Source organism: Dermacentor variabilis, chromosome 5 (genome assembly GCF_050947875.1).
Source record: "Dermacentor variabilis isolate Ectoservices chromosome 5, ASM5094787v1, whole genome shotgun sequence".
Classification (NCBI taxonomy): Eukaryota; Metazoa; Arthropoda; class Arachnida; order Ixodida; family Ixodidae; genus Dermacentor; species Dermacentor variabilis.
The window spans coordinates 24,032,018-24,054,205 of record NC_134572.1 but is presented as its reverse complement, the minus strand read 5'-3'; the positions used below and the strand labels follow the sequence as shown (position 1 = coordinate 24,054,205).

The 22,188-nt window shown below is 44.5% G+C and overlaps 1 protein-coding gene across 1 annotated transcript in view; it reads left to right on the top strand.

The window, feature by feature from the left end:
• LOC142582356 (uncharacterized) overlaps positions 1–22,188 on the top strand; it is a 261,253-nt gene that overhangs the window by 193,625 nt on the left and 45,440 nt on the right. Inside the window, exons 3-4 of the mRNA XM_075691976.1 lie at positions 5,134–5,222; positions 12,012–12,139. Coding sequence (XP_075548091.1) covers positions 5,134–5,222; positions 12,012–12,139 — 217 coding nt within the window. The remainder of the gene's footprint in view (positions 1–5,133; positions 5,223–12,011; positions 12,140–22,188) is intronic.

Genomic DNA, 22,188 nt, shown 5'->3' with positions numbered 1-22,188 from the left:
GGCATAGTTGAATAACTGCTAGCGTACTAGGATGAAAGGCCGTGTTTGCGGGGCATGCATCAGCAGTGTGTGCGCTGCCGTTTTCGCATAGTTTAAAAGTAGCAGTATTTTTAAGGTTCCTGGCAACCAATCTAAATAATTTTGGGAAGTTACAGCAAGCAAAACACGAGACTTGAAGAAATATCTAGTAGAAATCTCTAGATTCACCCAATCTATTTATATGCAACCACAAACGCTTTTGGAGCATGAAACCTGCGATAAGCTTAGTCACTTGCAGCTCCGCAACTTAGCGGAAAAAATTAGAGAACAATAAATTAGTCGCTCCGGGAACACCTTTACACGTTTCAAACTGAAGGCATTGCGTTTGACGGTAGTTGAAAGATTTGTTTTTTGTCTCTTTTTTAAACAATTTAGCAGCAGAAGTTATCTTTCGAGCTATATGAAAAGCGTTAAGCGGCTTCCGATGCTTCGGCGTTCTGTAGTTTACGTGCTCTTAATCACAAGGCAGCTGCTGGCGCAGATTCGCATTGTGCTAATCGTGCATGGTATGAAGCCATTGTCGTGCGTAATAAGTGTTCCGGTTTTCATTACTGTTGCATGTAGCGCCGTCGTCTTGGACAGACTGCATACAATATGCGCTGTACAAAAGAAAAAAAGAGCCAGATTATCAATTTGGTGGTCTTTTCTAAGTAGATAACGCACAGATTATTCAAATAATTCAGTGGGCATTGCATTTGTTCTACCCTTATCAACACACCTAAGAGATCGTAACATGTTTTAGTTGATAAGTGACCTGATCAGTACGCCCCCATTCATGTGCATTCTACTGAAAGTGTGGCAAATGTATTCATCTCGAAGTATGAGAAAAGAGACATTGCAGACTGTTCTAAGCGGAAGTAAATTGCAAATCTTAACGTGATTGTTCAAAACTGCAGTCAGTATGCTGAGCATGTTCGTTCGGCACGGGCATATTGTATTAACACCTGAAAAATGTGCACAGTCCAGCCGGGTATCTTTGTTTCAACAAGTATTATTATAGGAATCGTTTGGGATTCTCGCATTTCTTTTATTTTTATAAGTACACTGTGTGTCACATGAAGCTGTCCTAAAACGAAACGTACCGTTGCTGGCACCGGCGACCATTACGGTTGTCTAACTGCTTATCATACTGTAGTATAACGAAACATCATAATGGTACTGATTAATATTCCCATGTAGTCTTTAGTCAGAGGTAAACAAAGTTAACTAGAGGCATAAGTGATGAGAGCAAATTATATTGAAAACCGCTACTGAAGCGTAAAAATAACTAATTGTATAACTCATTGTATAGTTTTTCCTCACATTGTTGCATTTGCTTTACGTGTGTCTCTGTGTCTTCCGTGCTGTACTCGTGTGGCCATCAATTACGAACTTGCCGAAGCCCTTGTCAGCTTTATTAATCAAGGGATTCAAGTCAGTTGAATCTAACACTGCATGTCAAGTGACTGACGTGTTATTCGTTTTATCTAAATATTATGGACTGGCAGTACTTGGCAAGCATTAAACCACAATATTTTTTTTATTGCACTTAAGCTGCAGGCGTCATAGATTGCCAGAAAATTTTCATGAGAACAGCCAGGGAAGGCTTGGAAAAAGGTCGGGAAATTTTAAAATGGCCACATAGGTATGCTGTCTTGTTATATGTCATACAAAGTTTCCAGAGAATCTCTGAGTTAAATATATTTTTAAAACGTTTCACCTGATAAAAATTGAAGGAAATTGGTTCCATTTATTGAAAAATAAAAGAAAGTCAAGCTTACTGACAAGGCATTTCTTACTCAATATGTGTTTTTTTGCGTTAACTAAACGTCCTGAACCTCGATAGCCTAGAAAAAATTTTCATCTTTCAAAGTACCTTAAATAATTTACTGTAATAGAATTCATTCGAACTATACTATCAGTTCTGTTTCCTAGGAGGTGCATATCTGTCGTGCCATGACACAAAGTGCTCGTGTGGTATTTCGGGTGCTCATGTGGTATACCTAACTTGGAAACCTGTTAGCACGCCCAAGAGGCCTCATTACCTGTAACAAATTAAGTGACCATATCGATACAATCAGCCCATCTGCCTTCCGTTGAAGTTATGGCCAATCACCCATTCATTTAAAAGTATGAGAAAGACATTTAAATGTGTATTAAGCAAAATAAATTACAATCTTAGGCATGATACTGTGAATATTCCAGTCACGTCTTCTGAAAATATCCCTCTGCACGGGCATACTTAACTACCAGCCAAAAAAAAATGTACAGACAGCCCAACTGGGTAACGTTTCAGCAATAAATATAGAGACCATTTGGGATAAGTACAATAATGCATCATATATGAACGTGTCATAAAAGGGAACATACTGTTGCTGGCACGAGCAGCAGTTGTGACTGTTTAATTGTTCACCATACCATGCAATAAAACATTCTATAAAGGTGCTGATTTGTATTGACAAGCAGCCATTAGTCATAGTTAAACCGCATTAAGTATTGACTTCGATGGTTTGAGCAAATATATTAAGCTGCTTAATGAACACACAAAGAATATACACTTGTTATTTTTGCCTCATATTGCTGCATCTACTTATTTGCAGCATACACCAGCAGCACCTTTGGGACTAATGACACAAAGGTCAAGGCCAGCCTGGCGACCATGCTTGCCAAGGAGTAGTGTAAATATTTAATCTGTTTCCATAATAGCATACGACATGAATTTAAGGAATTCATCTATTATATCGAGCAATAAAAACGGTGAATGCATTGCTGGCGCATTTGTTTTATTTTTCGCACTGCATGATTCAGCACTATATAAATTCTTTCTGTTTGTGCAACATATATGAAAGTACAGCTGGTTCAGAAGCATTATTAATCTACTAACGGTAATGCATAAGTGCAGATGAAAAGGAACAGGTGCACATGCATAAATACATTCAAAACTTTTTGCTACCGCATGTAAACAAAAATGTAAACTAACTTGTAGATAGCCGCTATGGAGTTATGGCCTTATACACTCTTTGTAGACTTGTCTATAAGATGTCTGTGTATATAGAGTGCCTATAGATTTAAAAAAAATTCATATTTGTTAACAAATGTCTGCAGAATGTCATAGAAAAAAAGTGTATCGGACTATAAAGTTCTGTTTTTGTAGACTGAAGTCTATAGAATGTCTATAGACTATCTATATACATTTGTATATAGACATTCCATAGACTTCAGTCTACAAAAGTAGAACTGTATATATAGTTCTACTTTTGTAGACTGAAGTGTTTAAAATGTCTACGGACAAATCTCATCTGTAGACATTCTATAGACTTCAGTCTACAAAAGTAGAACTGTAAGCCTATACACTTGTCCATAGACAGTCTATAGACAGTCTATAGACTCAGACTTCTTATAGACTAGTCTATAAAAAGTGTATGGCCATAAGTCTCTAGACTGTCTATAGGCAGTGTATAGACAGTATATAGACTCAGACTTTTTATAGACTAGTCTATAAAAAGTATATGGCCATAAGTCTATAGACCGTCTATAGACAGTCTATAGACTCAGACTTCTTATAGACTAGTCTATAAAAAGTGTATGGCCATAAGTCTATAGACAGTCTATAGACAATCTATAGACTCAGACTTTTTATAGACTAGTCTATAAAAAGTATGGCCATAAATCTATAGACTGTCTATAGACTGTGTATAGACAGTCTATAGACTCAGACTTTTTATAGACTAGTCTATAAAAAGTGTATGGCCATAAGTCTATAGACTGTCTATAGACAGTCTATAGACTCAGACTTTTTATAGACTAGTCTATAAAAAGTGTATGGCCATAAATCTATAGACTGTCTATAGACTAGTCTAAAGAAATGTCTATAGACAGTCTATAGACTTCATAGACAAATGTCTATAGACTGTCTATGGACTTTCTATAAAAATTTTTGTAAGGGTAAGGCGCTCGACTTAGTGATTCGTTAGAGTCTGCATAATTTAAAGGCTCTACTATGTGCTTTTTTCTTTAATTGTTAAGGAGCGGAATGTAGTTCTCGGGTCCTGGTAATGCATAGCGTTGATTTTGCCACCGAGATTGGAACCGGCGGTTTAGCCCACGTTGTTAGCTCCGTTTATCATTGATTATTCGGCGTGTTTTTCGCGCCTACTTGATTCACTTGATGTGTTTCCTAGTGTGAACACTCGTTGTAACGTGCAACAGAAATGTTCTTTTATGTTCGAGCGTTCTCGACTGCGGTCAACGTGGCACTACTGCTGACTAACGCAAAAACGATGTGCCCTCCCGAGAGCTATATTGTCGAAAGGGCATCTCAGATGCCCATAAAAAGTTTTAGTCACAGCGCGTTTCAAAGTTAGCTTTCGCTCAAGTAATGTATGAATGGAGGCGCCCAGGGCAGTGCTTAGGCGTGTCGACAGGGAAGGTGTGGGGATTTGATGGAGCCATCAAATACTCAAAAAACGGCGTGAAAGAATTTAGAGTATTCCTACATGCAGCTTGTACGGAATGCTAGGTTCATTTCTGACACACAACACTGTAATTTTTTTTTATATATCTCTCCTATGACGTGCCTAGCTAAGAGAAAAAGGATGCCAACCTTATGTTGGGAATATCGAGAAGAATACGGAGGATCTTTTGTTAGACCTCTATAGTGGAACGGCTTTAGAAATTGGCTGTCACGTCGCTTTCTTTAGCTACTTACAACTTTTAAGAGGGCGCGCAGGATATGTGGCGATCCTGGTACACTAAACTGTAGTTAAATATTGCAAAACCTATTGACCTGATTCCAGATGGCTATCGTGCAATCCATATTGTTGATCCTACAGTGCGTTGCAGAAAAATAAATTTACAAGAAATAGCCCCAATGTAATAACAAAGTCGTACTTCTCTCAGTTCATGTAGTTTATGGCGTGACTGCAGCACAAAGCTCGGAAACTGAAACGTCTGATTATAGCGGAATAGAGAACAAGCGCTTGCTTTTGTTCTTGCTTCACTAACCTAACTATTCCCTTTCCGAACTTCGGTGCCTTGCGTTGCGAACACGCCCTGAACTTCAAAGGACTCTCCCAAATCGCTATTCTAAGTCATATCACTCATTATCTTGTCCAGCCTTCGCAGGAGGTGTTGTCTCTTAACGTGGAACGAGACCTTTGGGCAGGGCACACTGAGGCGCCACCACAACTGGCTGTGTTCATATGGCAAGTATTGCTGAAGAAAATGCTGGCAGCGCATTAAATACTCACTGCGGCCGAAGTTAATTTTCCGCCCGTTCTTTTCTTGCAAAGCGTGTTCGGCATGGTTAAGTACTAAACGCCATAAGCGTTAACAAGCACATGCAATAGATTAAGATATTCTTAACATTTAACATGAACCACTAGAGTCTTCCGTTTTTATTCGCATAATCAGAATAGCTTCGAGTTAGGTTCGCCTCCCATTGCCAGTAGGTGGTAAGTGTTTGAAACCCGTAGCCCTTGACAATGCCAATATTGGGTCTAATATTGCATGCTGGGCCAGAAAACACGAAATGTTAACAAGCATAAGGGCACTATCAATGTTAATGGGGCATAACATGCGTTAACACCCACAAGCACAATTACTTGTTGGAGGATTCTGCCGATGATCTTTTTGTGCTTACGACCTTTATGTTTCTGTTCGCATGCATGCGATCCTGAACTGTCGAGATCAGCGAAGCGTGCCGTTTGGCCCGCTGCAGCGATGGCGCGTGTTCCATGCTCTCTATGACCTCAATTTAATTGAGTCATCGGTGCTATAACACGCGTGCATTTATCATCACCGGTCATTGCGACACGTGCCCTAAACATAGGTCCCTTACAAACCTCCTTAGAGCGTGCATCACGAAGAAAAAAAAAATAACATGGCTGGTAATGCTCCTTGTCAGGCCATGATCGTGTTATTAAGGCGCAAATTTACAACTGGATTTTCAGCAAGAGGTGAGCATGCTTGGTTCAGAGAACCAAGAAGCACTGGGTGCAAGAAACAGGAACTTAAACGGGCCTTGTAACACTTCTCGTCAAAGCCAATTTTCTTTCTTTTTTTCTTGCACGTGGCTCCTCTCTCAACGCAGCACTCGAGGCACATCGGACCGCACAGTGCCAGGCCTGTCTCAGCACTTGCATAGCCGTGCATATACGCGACGAACACTTGTTTTTAACGGAATGAGTTACACGCGCGGAAATCCGCAATATCGAATATGTCGCCAAATGGTAACGACAAAAAAGTGTGTCTTTGTGGAGGGAAGGGGGTGGTGCACAGCACGATAGTAAAGCTGAAACATGAACAGGCTCCTCAGAGCGCGAATATTGTAGTTGAATCAAAACTGGGTTCATATTTACTGAAGTTTCTTTCAGAAGCGTCGTCCCCCCATTGGCCATCGCCGCGATCATTGTGTCGTTATATAACGGAAATTGCCATCGTGAGCGGCGACTGCCGTAACACCGGCCAATGAGTAAATGCCCTTACGTAAGGGAGGCATCGTGGCTGCGGATCCTTATGCTGTTTTGATATTTTTTTGCGATGAACCAGACTTTTCGAACCTATTTGGATATATAAGGCTTACACTGGTCAACGAGTGTGCGACCGCCGGCGGCACACTTTGTCCATTGCTCTACGATTCATCCACGGCTATACTCCGCATTATGGTAGCCAACCGCACGCCCTTCAGTGCAACCCTGTTTTGATGTCTTAAAATTCTGTTCTAAGGCCGGCGATAGTTCTCGAGGGGAACAGTGGTGGCAGCGGATGCTGCACAGTGAAGTGCTGGCGAACCAGCTCAGGGCTGTCCAGAGGGCCCGTGTGACGGTAGAGGGGCTCAGCCTCCCTGTTCCGACGTAGGAGCGGCACGCATCAGTCCCAGACTGATCCTTCAGGACCTAAATAAAGTTCTTCATACAATACCATACCGGAAACTCTACGGATAGCCTTGAGTGGTCTTTTCGATACAATTTAGCGTGTCTTCAGTTGTGTAGAAGTGAGTAGAACAATTACTAGTTAATTAATTATTATAATATTTAAGTTATAGTCTGACTATCATTTCGTTGTTAAGTGTTTGTTATTCTACAAGCCTACTCTTAATGACCACAAATAGCGATGATAAACTTCTTATTTCTCCTTGGTACGGAAGTGTTACAGCATTAGGGTCGGCTTGTTCCTGTTCTTGTGATTGGTGCTTGTGGCCCTGCATTCGCACATAAGACCGCCACCGAACCTGAGTATTCACCCTGCCACCTGAGCAAGCGCAGAGACAACAAATTAACCTTGCGAAGGCTCAGTAATCGTCCGCTAAGAACGGTGGAGCCTATATTAGAACAAGGTCAGCCGAAATGTGCAATATTCCGGCATGAAAAGCGCCAGATAATATCACTGACAAGCTTTCATCTCCACTCATTCGCATCTATGCTATAAATATTTAACGTCAGTCGTTCGTTGTCTCCTTTCTTTGCCCTGCGATCTCTAATTACCGCTGTCCTGCGTCAACCGCTTCCAACTAGATTCCAATTCCAATTTTCATTCCATCGCTCTTTGCGCGGTGCTTAACTTGTTTAAAGCTTCTTTGTCAGTCTCCAATTCTCTGCCCCATATGTCAGCACTGGTAAAATGCACTGATTGTACACCTTCTTTTCAATGATAATGGTAAGCTTCCACTGAGGAGCTGGCAATATCTGCCGTATGCGATCCACCCGATTTTAATTCTTCTGTGAACTTCTTTCTTATGTTCAGGGTTCCCTGTGATTAACTGGCCTACGTAAACGTACTCCTTCACAGACTCTAGAGGTCAATAGGCGATCCTGAACTCTTGTTCTTGTGCCTGGATATTTATCATTATCTTTGTCTTCTGCATATTAATCTTCAATCCCACTCTTACACTCTCTCTGTTAAGGCCCTCAATAACTTGTGGTAACTAGTCTGCATTGTTGCTCAATAGAGCAATGTCATCGGCAAACCGAAGGTTGCTGAGATATTTGCCGTCGATCTTTACTTCTAAGCCTTCCCAGTTTAATAGCCTGAATACTTTTTTCAAGCACGCAGTGAATAGCATGGGGGAGATTGTGTCTCCCTGTTCGACACCTTTCTTCATTGGTATCTTCTTGCTTTTCTTGTGTAGAATTAAGTTAGCTGTAGAACCTCTGCAGACATTTCCAAGGTATTTACGTAAGCTATCTGTACTCAAAATTACGTAATGCCACTATGACTGTTGGTTTCTCTACTCTATCAAATGCATTTTCGTAATCTATGAAAGTCCATATAGGGAGGCTTATTTTACTCTGCGGATTTCTCCATAACCTGATTAATGACATGGATGTGATCCATTGTAGAGTATCCCTTCCTAAAGCCAGCCTCTTCCCTCGGTTGACTAAAGTCCAATGTTGCCCTTATTCTACTGGAGGTTATTTTGGTAAATATTTTGTATAGTACTGGAAGTCAGCTAATGGGCCTATAGTTTTCCAATTCTTTAACGTCTCCCTTTTTGTGGATTAGTATAATGTTTGCATTCTTCCAGTTTTCTGGGTCCTTTGCAGTCGATAGACACTTCGTATAAAGAGCCCTCAGTTTTCCAAGCATTATGCCTGCTCCATCTGTTATTAAATCGACTGTTATTCCAGCTTCTCCTGCCGCTCTTCCTCGTTTCATGTCTTGCGAGGCGCTTCTGACCTCATCGCGATTTATAGGAGGAGTTTCTGTATCCTGTTTAGTGTAAGACCAGCTTGCTACCCTGTACTGGGGAAACGGATATAGGAAAGGGAAAATTGAACACTGAATATACGACTATATTACATCAGTGGAGCCCATGGTTTTGGGGCTGTTTTGATATTAAGCTATCTTGACAGGTTAATGTTTGATTCAATCAGACAAAAATGGCAATATTGCATTCCGTTTCAATAAACGATCGCAGAACATGAAAGGATAGGAAACATGCATGCGCTTTTATTTACAGATCACTCTTTTCCCACTATCTCCACTTGAAGATGGACCAGCAGAAACGCTGTCCATCCACTAAAGTATCTTAATTTGGTGACAACATCATCCTGAAGACTTGAAACCCTCCGTGAGCGTTGCACAAGTCATCTTCACACGGAAAGTGTGCACAGTTGCTGCCTCAACCATGATATCCATGGCCGTAGCCGTGTCCGTAGCCATGTCCGTAACCGTATCCACCATAGCCACCATAACCACCATGGCCGTAACCGTACGATGGGTGATGAATATGCGTCGAGTACGCAAAGACGCGGCCTACAGGGTGGTACCCGTAACCACCACCGTAGCCGCCATAGCCGCCATAGCCGCCATAGCCGCCATAGCCGCCACCATATCCTCCTCCGTATCCACCGTATCCGCCATAGAACCCTGCCGACACCACGGTAGCAAGGGCAGCGATGCAGACCAGTGTGACCTGAGGAAAAGAAAGAAAACGTTACAAAAAATGCAGCTATTGATGGCGTAACGCGCAAATTTCCACTCCACTAGAAAGCAGCTATATTTTACTGCTTATTACGGAGCGGAATGTTTATTAAAAGGAATAAACGATGCTTCTATCGGACCCCTTCCTGATACTTCGGTCCTACCCCAAGGTATTCTATTGCTGTACAAAAGTAGTATAGGAGTAACAGTGCTGATCGCCATGCGGCCAGACATTTGGCGCCGAAAGAGACGCTCAGGCGGAGCAATTGCCGGCCAGTTCTCCCGTGGAGGCCATACCCGCTCGTAGGAACATCATCACCACCCCCACCACCACCATCACCTATATAGACACATATATACCATAAGACGTGCGAGAACGTATACCGGCAGTTATATAGGCGTAGCAGCTTGTCGAAGCAGAAAATATTAGCCTTCAAAGACCGCTAAACTAGAGATTTCGTGAAAAAATGCCACCACTGGAGGTCACGACGTGCCTACAGGCAATCCGTCCGGGGTATCCGATCAACGGGAATTCGATCAAGAGATGTGTTTGTGTTCGCTTTCAGTGTATTACAGCTACAAATAGTGTAACGATCCTATAAAGTGTTAGATATGGCAATTTACAGTGGCAGCTTCTAGTGTTGCTATCGTGATCTTTGTAGCACGCGTGTACAGGGACCATGTGAAAACTGTCTTGATTACATTTAAATATAACACAAATATTTACACAAATATAAGCTAGTTTGTTTTTCTTTCTTTTTTTATTTTCTTCCTAAAAACACGCCTCGCGTTATATTCGCGTTCGAGACACAAACAACGTGAGTTAAGCTAGACAGAGCTAAGCTGAACCACTAAACTCTCGTGCAACTTTCTGTGGCAATGAAGGGAAAGCTACGGAGGCAAAGCGCACACAAGAGAGAGCGCTTCTGAAAAGGGTCCCGTGTTTTCATCCACGTTAGTTTAAGCTCGCGAAGAGAAAATATAAACAGCTTATTAGCAGTAGTTAAATAGGACAAAATACACCACTGTATGTAACAGTTTACTTATTTTGCGGATTTTCCCTTCCGCGAAACCGTCGCGAAACCGTCGCACGTGGAAGCTGCGTCGATTCAGCGTCTGTTTCGAGCAACCAAAAGCACTGTTAACCGCTCGCGGACTACTTGGCGTGGTAACGCATGTGCAGAAGCTCTGCCCCCGTAGCTTTCCGATCATTGCCGCAGATAGTTGTCCGCAAGTATAGGCACCACCGCAATCGTTACCGCGCATGAAGCCGTGTTCATGTGGATTGTGGGTACTTCTGAAGTGTTCCCTGTCTCCATACCACCACAGTGGTGGTATGGAGGACAACGCCATTGTCGCCGACAGGGACAAAGACTTCAGCTTTGACAACGACAAAATTGTACATGCACTCATCCTTTCACTCTATTCTGCGACGGCAGTTGGAATCAACGATGAATGAACTGCCTTCGGGCCTCGGCTTTTAAGGCGTCGTTGCCTGTTTCCTTGCGGCATCACTTCGTGTTATCATCGCAATATATATTCTTTTTCTGAGAGGCAGAACTCCCCCCTCGCGTTATAATTGTGGTCGCGTTATGTAGGTGCAAGTACGGTAAGCGTTCATCCCGTCAGAAGATTTAGGCACGGCGACCTATTAGGACAACTTGTGAATTACATAAGTGTAAATTTGTTTACGTTACGTTCTGTCATGGGAACGGCGCAAGAACGGTAGCTTTAACGATTCATTTGAATAGATCACGAAGCTGCGATTAAAATTTTATCCACGGAGATCTTCGATTGGGAGCTGCTCCAGGACGACTGCGGCTACTACAATGACCCACTTACTACATTTCACGAGATCACCTCACACTATAGGACGGCAGGAGATTTTTTCCTTCCCCCCATCAGAAGCTCAACCGAGCTCAGGCAGTCCACATTAGGAATAATTCAAACTGAATCTTATCCAACACCTTTTATGCTTAACGAAATTGACCAGGATTTTCCCGAGGAATGTAAAAGGTGTGGAAACACTCCGTGTCTATTTGATCATATGTGCTGGCTGTGCCCCAACCCAAGGGCTTCGAATCTCAACAGTGAGGAGGACTGGAGTCGGCGCATATCTAGCGAAGTCCTCCAAGATCAACTCCTGGCCGTCCGGAGAGCTAACGACATCGGGAAAGCCTTTGGCCTACCGGTGCCTACGTGAGCGGAGCCACCTACTTAGCCTGGGGGCTTTTGCCCTCGGGCCCTAGTTTCTCTAGACAAGAAAATAAAGTTCTTGCTATGCCATGCCACGGAGTTCTTCCAACAACTTCAGAGCAACAACGCATCGCAGAACAAAAGTATAGAACCGCAAAGGTAATTTTATGATTTTAGGAATGCAAAAAATGCAGAACGGAGGCATGAACGTAAAAACAAAAAAAAACGTTCGTGAATGACGTCATTGGCAGCGTGAGAAGCTTCCTTCTCTCTGTGTGTGCCCGTTAGCAACAATTAAAGCAGGTTGAAGCAAAAAATGAGCCCAGTTTAAACGTTCATAAGTCCACAATATATGCTTTTCACTATCCTTTCAGTCTTCCTGCACCGGAGGTACTACATAAGCGACTCAACAAGGCGTTCGGCGTTCAACTTACCATCGACTTCATGCTTCCTGTTAAATATTCGGGTCTGACGACAACTGGCACTGGGAGAACGGTTGCAGGTACGTGGCTCACGGTAATGCTCGCCATATCCGGAGTGGAGGGCGCTTTTAAAGCATCGGTCTGACCGTTGGGCGCCGTATAGCGGCCGGTGACGTGCGACGACGGAGAGTGAAAACGAAAAGAAAAGTGAAAAAGGGGGTCACAATGCAACTCGTGCAATCGGAAAATCGAGGGGAGAGTGCGAGGTGCGCACCGTGGCGGAAACAATGGCTCGAGTAAACCGGGCGCCGATTGCCCCCAAGCGGACCACACCTATTCTGTGCCAGTATTTCAGGATTGTTGCTCTTTCCCGACCCTGGGCGCTATTGGCACGGTTATGATGGCGCTCGTAGTGGCCTTCGGAAAACCAAAACGAGAATGGGTTGAGGAGGATAGAAAGCTTTGTGTGCGCTGTGTAGTCGGGGCTGTCTATATCAGCCGTTCAGCTGAGACGCTTAAGTGAGTATATTTTTTGCATCACTGCTTTTCTCTTAATTTCTTTTTCGGCAGGGTGACGACAGGCACGTGTGATCGCGAAACGTTTTTACTTTTGCTTTACTCGGAAGCGAAAATACCACTCTGTTCTTTACTAGCTGCGAAGAGAAAGCGTCTGTTAAGAAGCGTGAGCCGCCTTTAACGAGCTCCGAGTGCAGTTAGGCAGCGAGGTTTAATGAGCAAGCGAGCATAGCGTTGGCTCTTTTCTGTGAAGCTATGCAGGTGTTCGAAGCGTGGCGATTAGAAGAGTGAACTCAATCGTGATTACGTGAACAGAAAATGACAAGTTGAAACTGTACTAGACGCAGGATGCATGGCTAATCCGCGGTAGCACAGCTAGAGACCCTTCAAGAACATGAGAGTTCACAGAAATCAAGCCTTCATCGGCGCTGTTTTTTTACTGGGATAGCAACTATATACTGACGCACGAGGAGCGCTTGCGCCGTCGCCGTCAGTGCCACCCCTCAATTGGCTCTGCCAGAACCATATCAGCGTTGCTGGCACTGTTGGAATGCGCGTGTGTACGCACACTTATCGTTCCTGCTGAGCAGCTGCGCGCAATCCACACCGTGACGCATACACTGGTTTGAGCGGAACCGGCAGTAAGCGTCAAGGTCATGCTATCTGATACTTTTTGGGGCATGGACGGACGACGATGGTTCCTTCGATCACTTCTCATGCCCCTTCGAGATGCAACTCCTCCAACACCATTGGCGGTGCTCCTCATCAGGCCAGCATTTGAAACGCCTTTAGCGCAACGCTATACTAGAGAAGTACTGAAAGTCCCTGGCTATATATTTCTATCGCCAGGGTGTTTCAATACTTTTCTTATTGTCATGAAACTCCCGCGTAAGGATGTGTGAATCTTTTATACAAGGTGCGCCTTAATTATTTTCACTAGGTTTACGGCTAATATTTTTCTTTAGAGTAAGAAAATCTTAGAAAATATTTTGTAAGCCACTCATTCTATATATTAGGAATGCAAGATAACACAGTCTATTCAATTTCTCTGCTATCGGCCTTGATCGCGGCCTTTAGATGTTCAGGGTACGCTTCAACCGCGGCCCATATGGTGTCCTCACGAGAAGCTTTCTCCATGGTCGCTGCAGCGATGCTTTCAGCGCCACCATGCTGGTGTGCTGATGGGCGCGGTCCTCCTTTTCAAAAATTTCCCCCACAGAGAAGTCGATTAGGTCAGGGTATAGTTCGTCGGCCTCTCACCAGCTGGAAGGAAGTGCGGCGTGAGAGCGCGACACCACAGCTGGGGTGTTGATTTGTTATTCGTTGTTGTGCCGGGGCACCGAAATGCTGCAATATCCAAGACTACTCGCAGAGGGAGGACTTCGATAAGGCTGGCGAAGTAGGTTCTAGAATATCTTTAAGGTATGTCTGAGTGTCTACCTTTGCGCCTTTTCTCACAAAAACAAAAAGTATTAGTTTTCTTTCGCAATCCAGAAGTCGCTTCAGATAGACGCTATTTTTTCTTGGATATATCTAATACAGTCGATCGTGTTCCGCATAATTTGTTGATTGCCAGACTGGGGGAAGTGACGTTACCTGACGTACACGTCAACTGGGTTCAATCATACCTGAATAATCGTGCACAATTTCTTGAAATCTAAGAAGTATGCTCTAATAAGTTGCAAGTATTATCAGGTGTTCCACAAGGCACCGTATGTGCACCATTAGTCTTTTTGATTTGTATAATGGCATTGCTAGCGCTATTGAAGATTGTGTAGCGGTGATGTCTTTCGCTGATGGTTGTATTCTGTAATCTGTTTTTGCAACAATGCGTCCCAAGGGCTACTAAACAATAATCTTTGTAAGCTCGGGGATTGGTGCGAACTCAAGGGAATGCAGGTTAATTTTACTAAGACTGTGTGTATGGCTATAACAACTAAAAAGAGCCCTGTTCTTTACACTTATTCTATTAATGGCCAGCAAATCAAGTCAGGTTCTTAGTTAACTGACAACCCGCCGTGGTTGCTCAGTGGCTATGGTGTTGGGCTGCTGAGCACGAGGTCGCGGGATCGAATCCCGGCCACGGCGGCCGCATTTCGATGGGGGCGAAATGCGAAAACACCCGTGTGCTTAGATTTAGGTGCACGTTAAAGAACCCCAGGTGGTCAAAATTTCCGGAGTCCTCCACTACGGCGTGCCTCATAATCAGAAAGTGGTTTTGGCACGTAAAACCCCAAATATTATTATTATTATTATTATTAGTTAACTGACATGGGCATAACAATTACCAATAAACTTAAGTGGAATTTACATATTAGTAACACGTGCACGAAGGTATCTGGATTTTGCAGCAACATATGGGCAAACGAAGAAACAAAACGAAAGCAAGTGATAGCGAGTTCCCTTTTCGTTTCTTCTTCTGTCCGTGTTTAGCTGCGCTATCCAGATACCATGATGAACAACCAAGGAGCCCATATCGCCACCCTCGACGTGCACGCAGGTCGATAAGAAGCTGTGTTTTTTTGCGACGGAAACTAAGAAGCTTTTCTTAAAATGTTAAGCTTAAGCATATCCCACTCTTATTCGCCCAGTCCGTGAGTACGCTTCTATCGTGTGGGATACGTGTTATTCAAAATATATCGCGAGAACTGAGCGCATACATCGTCATGCAGCTGGGTTCATTTTATCGAATTACCAAACTAGATCGTCAGTTTCCCGTATTCGACGGTCACTTGAGCTCCAGCCATTGCAAGTATGGCGACAGACAGCAAAGATAAAGTTCTTCTATCTGCTATGTCATTCTAAAACAGGTCTGGAGCGGAATAAATATTTGCCCACTTCCCCTAAACCGTCGTCACGGCTAAATCGTAGCATGCTTGTACATCAGTACTTGCCGCGACAAAACTTATCCAAAAAAAAATTTTTCCTCTCACCCTTGAGCTATATAATTCCCTACTCGCGCTGCTGTTGAATGCAATGTCTCGATGTTTGAAAAGTGCTTAGAAATGTTCTTTGTGCAACCTCTCCTGCTTGGGCAGCACAGCTGCCTGCAGTATTGTAGTATAAATAAATAAATAAATAAATAAATAAATAAATAAATAATGCGGCCAAGGGTGGTTACCTCCGCTCAAGCTATGTCAGAGGAAGCACGCGAGTTTCGAAAAACTGTCCAACTGGCTGCATCAACCAGTTGCCAGAAAATTTTCTCATCGGCGAATACGAATGCCAAGTGTTCCCCATGCACGGCACGAGCCAACAGCAGCCGGAATTTTTGCCATCTTCCCTTTCTTTCAACATCCGTCAATGTATCTTTTCACCAGAAGGCCGGCCTTGGAGCTGAATTTGTCGGCGACGCCAATGTGAAGACCCATGCGAAGAGACTTCAAGATGTTCCGCTAGAAGTTCCGGATAGAGAGAGAGAGAGAAGGTGATTGTGAAGAGGTAGAGGCGCTATTTTCGTCCGTCCTCTTCACAATCCCACATACTCTCTCTCTCTCTCGCTTTCTCTGGAACTTGTAGCAGAATGCCTTGAGGTCTCTTCGCATGGATCTTCACATCGGTGTCGCCAACAAATTTAGCTCCAAGGCCAGCCCTCTCGTACTTCTCCATGGCTGACATTAGATTGACTTCCTTACAATTTTCTTAAGGGGAGAAGCGCCCGCAGGGACAGGACGACCACTGCGGGACAAGTCCTTAAGGCAGCCATGTTTGAGAGCGCACGGAACAAGCTTGCGGCGAATTTTTTTGAATGAAAGCGACCTCGAAAGGAAAGTATCTGGCCTCGCTCAGTGACGAGATTGCCGGTCCGTGTGATCTAGGGGTGAGCTATTTTCCAAAAAATAAACAAATCAGCAGGAAACATACACAAGAAATATTCAAGAAATGTTTGAAGAAACGATGAGGAGAAATCTTTAAAAAAAATTAACGTTGGCAGTGTGTTTAATGGGGCTGGTTGGTTCATCTTTACAATAAAAACAGGATTAAAACAAATGTTTAAGAAATGTCTGGCTCTTCAGAAATCGAGAGTAGTTGTAAGCATGAAACGGCAACCGGCAAAGCAGAGTAGTTGGAGATGATACTTGCCACAATGCTTAAAATGGGTGTAGTGCATGTCTGCAACGGCACACCCCACCACACCACACCACACCACACCGCACCACGCCATACTGGTTCATATGGACGCTGCCCAGGATATGGACGCTTCTCCCGAGGTGACGCAAAACCCTCGCCGGGGAACTCACGGACCACTGGTGTTCGAAAGAGTACAGGCAAGTAATCCTGTCTCAATGCTAAAAGATAACAATTAAATATATGGTGCCCTGTACCTGCCTTTGAATGTCGCCCTCCCCCTCCCCCCCTTCCCTTGGGAAATGAAAAATAAAACTTCGGCGTACTAGAAGCTACGCCTTGAGTGATATTGTGAACAAACATTAGGAAGAACTGGGAAGCATTATTTTTTGTTACTTGTTTGGGCAATAACTAGCGTATGCAATTGCAAACTGGTTCTTTACCCACCCCAGTGTTAATGACTCATCTATACCCTAAATTATATGTGAGTAATGTGTCCCGCGTGTGCCAGCGGGAGAGGGCCACCCTGACGCACATCCTATGGGATTGCACCAAGTTCCCCAATGAGGCTTCGACAAGTACAACGATTCCGCCGCGACTCGCGGCTGCGGCGGAATGCTACGACCACGAAAGTCAAACCTGGGCCGTCCAGCAGGTCTCGGCGGCTCTTGAAAGACAATGGCCGAGCGAAACCGACGGAACGTTGCCCCTCAGGGCGACCGACCGCGGGAGTAACACGCGCTGGAGTTGAGTAGAGACCACCTGCTGAGAAGACGTCAGGGCCCGCGTCACGGCGCCATTTAGTCATGGTGTCGTTCTGCAGGCGACTACATGAAGTTGTCTCTCTCTCTCTCTCTCTCTCTCTCTAGCGTATGTAATACGGTCCTGTACAAAGCGTTGGGGGCCAAAGATCGCACAGACTATAAAATATTGACAACCCTTCTTGTAAATCGCATGGAGATATCACTGCCAAAGATAGTCAGTGTACATCAAACATGCTCCGTGCCTGGTCGGAGTATATTTTCGTCTCTCAACTCAACACGTAATATCATACAATACACAACAGCGCTTGAAGCTTCAGGAGTATTAGTAAGTTTGGACCAAGCAAAACCGTTCGACACCCCTGTACCTATTTGAGGTTTTACGACGTTATAACTTCCCTGAAGAGTTTGCAGACATCCTTAGTGCTGCAAGTGCTACTGTGCTGTGCGGTGACAGTGTGCGGTGACAGTGACCAACTGTGATCGTATGTCTGTGCTCCTTTTTTTGTATGTCTGTCTGTGCTCCTACCTCCCCCTCCCCTCTTTCCCCAGCGTAGGGTAGCAAACCGGATCTTCCTCTCTGGTTAACCTCTCTGCCTTTCCCCTTTCCTCTCTCTCTCTCTCTCTCTCTTGTAGACATCCTGCTGATGTTGTATTCGGGAACAGCTGAGCTACTACTTAACAGCATTTTGACACCTAGATATGATGTGACAAGGGGAGTGCGGCAGGACTGCCCTTTGTCGCCCCATATTGTTTGTGCTTGCGATTGACCCGTTGTTAAGGCGTTTCAGTGAGAGCCCGCTCGTAAGAGTTCTGCCTATGCCGGTAACAGAGTGCACAGAAGTATCAGCGCATGCGGTTGACATCACTTTGTTTTTACGGGATGGGGACAGTCTTTTAGAGGTATTTCGCATCTATAATCAATATGCTTCAATGTCAGGGGGCAAAATATATATGAGGAAATGTGAAGTATTAAATTTAGATCCCGCTGAGATGAATAACACTGCCAGGGGACATTAAACAGACTGATCATATGCAAATACTAGGCATCAAATTTTGCAAAAGTGGTGTTTTACCTCACACGTGGCGAGACATTGTCAGCTGCATTAAAGAACAGTCAGAAGCAGTGACTGTGTCGCCACTATCACTGGCAGAAAGGGCTTTCTTTATTAAGAACGCATTGTGCAGTAAACTGTGGTTTGCTGCAAGGGTAGCTCTCCCGCCGTCACCAACAGTACGCGTAGTAAACTCACTTATTTTCTCATGGTTCTGACTAAACAAGTCGCAATACGTAGCGCAGCAATTTTTGCGTCTGCCGAAATCCAGCGGAGGATGGAGCTTGCCGTGCATAGTTACATTTGGTAGGCTGTTGGGCACTAAGAGTGTATGTGATCTACTTGTTGATGATGAGTAACGAGGTAGACCACTGCTCCTTTATTGGGTGGGCCATTACCGTCGAACGCTTATGCCGCAGAGTGCAGGCAACTTGTTCCCGACGGCGGTAACGCCAGCACCGCAGTAGGCGGTGGCTGCGCGCTTGGCCAGCTTGTACAACTAAGAATCACAAAGTGTCGTGCAACACCAGTTTCCAGGCTTTGTGAAATGTGTGAGACAGCTGCACCTCCACGGACAGCTACTACACAAACATGGACAACCGTGCTTTCATCTTATTTGCCCTCTCAAGTGAAGTGTTTTCATTGGCAATATCAGTGGGGCATTCTACCTACAAGAGACAGGCTTGAACGCTGGCATATGGTAGCAAATGATAAATGCATGCATTTCGCACAAACAGAGACCAACGCGCACGTAGTAAAGGAGTGCGTTGTAGCACGCACCTTCTGGAAGCTACTTGCAAGAATGTTTGGAATATCCATCGTGCGGCACCACAGCGCCGAGATCGGTTTGAGAGTCTCGTCGACTACAGCGCTAGCTACGTTCTGCGGTGCTTCCGCGACATTGCACAACGATCGCGGCAGTCAAATAGTGCAATGTACCCCAGAATGCGAAAACTGCGGGTGATAGTAAGGGGTCATCTTGAAGAACAGCTCTTCAAACTCGGTGAAGCTGAGTTTCTTCGCCGCTGGTGCACGCGCTACCTAACCGTCTCCCGAGGCAAAGTCTTTCGACAGCCAGAATAATGCTCAATTCTGTTTGTCTGAGTTGAGAGTTGCATTTGTATGTACCCAGAGTGTCTTTCATAAATTCGAGGCTCACAATAATGCTTTTATGTAGACGCTGTAATGACGTTTTGTTGTGTGTGGGAAAGCCCGTGTCAATCAGACACCATTTATTATTTCATTTGCTAATCTGTTTTGTTTCCAGCGCGAATAAATTTCCTTGCTAACTTGCGCGATTCTCCTTGTTTGAGTGCCCGGATAACAACTCTGGCTTTTCGCTCAAAGTCACTTGAAGGTCGCCGGCAAAGGGACCTAAAAGTTTTTCATGCTTAAAAAAGAAGCACAGTTATCGATCAAAATGCGTGACAGTAATTCTGGCGCACGCTGTATAGCCACCGCAGGGGACGCGCCACTGCGCCAGCGCAAATAGGACAACGAAGCGGACGCAGGGCGGACGCCACGGGTGTTCTGAGCACACTATGACTACTGCGCAACGGTCAAGTGTCGTTAGTGGTGTGTGAATTCTGTCGGCGTAATGCACACTGTGCCGCTCCGTTTCTGAACAGTGCTCAAAATTGAAATCCGAATTTCGAAACAACCCAGGTACCCAGGTTTATTTCTTGGTTCATCCTGCACTCGTGACGGGAGCCTAATTTTGACTCCGCAACGTACTCTTGGGACTGCTACGTGTTTATGAACTAACTAAAGAGTGATTGCACGACGCCCTTTCATGTAATTATGCGTGAGAGGTGTTCGTTGCTGCTTGTTAGTGTCAGAGTTTCAATTTTTTTAGCACTGTACATCTCTCTGCAAGTGATAATAGCGATGCTTCGTGCCAGCAACAATGGCGAATATTTGTTGTGTCCCTGCCTGTCGTATCTGCTACAAAGGCGCCGACAAAACGCATTCTTGTTTTGTTTTTCTACCAACGGGGACCTACGAGACAAGTAGAAGCGAGTTATTCTGCAGCGAGATGCTCTCAGCTTCACTTTTGATGAAAACACATTGGTATGTGGGAAAAAAAGGCAAAGGGCGAAGCACTGACTGCGATAGCAAGGTTTAGCGTTGCGCTTCAGCTCCTCGGACGTTGTTCTGACTCTATACCAAAGTGGGACTGACGAGGGATGCGATATACGAGGGTTCGCCGAAATTTGTGATTCCTTTAAATGCTTTACCAAGCTGCGTAGGACCTATAATCAGATTGCACGGGCTCCACTACGCTGCCCGTAAAGAGTTGCGCCAGGAATATTAGATCACTTTCAGGTTTGAGCTCTGATATTGTTTTGCACTTTTGATATTTAATAGCCATGAGATTTAAGATGATGATGATGATGACAAGATGTATTTATTAAGGGATGACTCGAAGGCCTATAATGGGGAATAGGAAGATGAGGAGGGAGGCGTATTGAGAGCCGTCCTAGGAACTGCGCGTCCTTGGCGAAAGCCAAGAGCGATAGAATGACCCTGTCAGAATCCATCGAGCCAGTTGCTGGTCTAATCCCCTCCTCGTAGGACGACACTCGCACCGCCCTCAGGTGGTGGTCCCGCTGCTGAGCTTCTCGCTGGCACTCCCAAAAGAGATGGGCTTCGGATGGCCGCGTGGCCATGTCACAGTCAGGGCACCTGTGTGGCGCCTAGGGTGCTTCTTGGTCCGCGGAGGCTGTGTTTCTGCGATTGAAGGGAGTTGGGAGACGGAGATGGAGGATGTCTTTCCCGGCGTGGCCGGTACTGCCGCCACCGCTCCAGCATGCGCTGTGAGTGTCATGCATGTCCTGTCATTAATTCGTGGGCTGTCATTCTCAAAATTCTGAGGAATAATTTAGTCAAGCATGTAAGACCTGATATGAGTCAATTAACTGATTGAATAGTGAGCAATATAGCCCTCATATACAGTATGGTATATAGCATGCATTACCTAAATAAATGCGAAGCATCAGGGCATTGCCGACGACTACGGTGACGGGGAAAATTCGCTTGGTGTGCCAGTATATAATTGATATCGCAACAAAACAGTTTTATTGGGAATATGTTATTCATGCAAATGTTTGCTGCACAGTGAACGGAAATTGGCGTTGGAACGTGAGTGACCTAATCTCAAAGAAGACGCCATAGAGAATATCTTTCAAGGCTCCCCTGGTTATTTGCCTGAGCTGAAAGAACAACCTAGTCCAGTGACATGGTATTGTCTCACTGAGACGATAGCTGTTTGCAGCTTCCGTCTAATAAACGCTTTATTATAACAATTGTTCCGCACTTTCGTTAAGTAAACTGAGTGTCTTGCAAAGCTATGTGTAGCTATCACAGATCAGTATTCCTACCTAAGGAGGTTTTAAAATAAACTTTTCGTAATGCGCCCAACTTTCTGAGTCAACAAAATGAGTCAAGTAAGCTTTATTTTCCCCTCCTAGCTGTCAGCGTTATCCGGTTTACTACTACAAGGTTCTTCATCCGCCACGATGATGCGGCGGCTACGCCGTTCTCATGAAAGCCAAAGGTCGCGGGTTTCAAAGTCCTATGGAACGATGGCCTCTCGTAGCCCTATTTTAGGACGTTAAACACCATCAATAAATGAATGTGTGAAATTATTCCTTCTGACGGAACTTCAGAATATGCATGTGTAATTTATACGAATACTGCTTAGAGCGAGCACACTCATTTGACTTGACT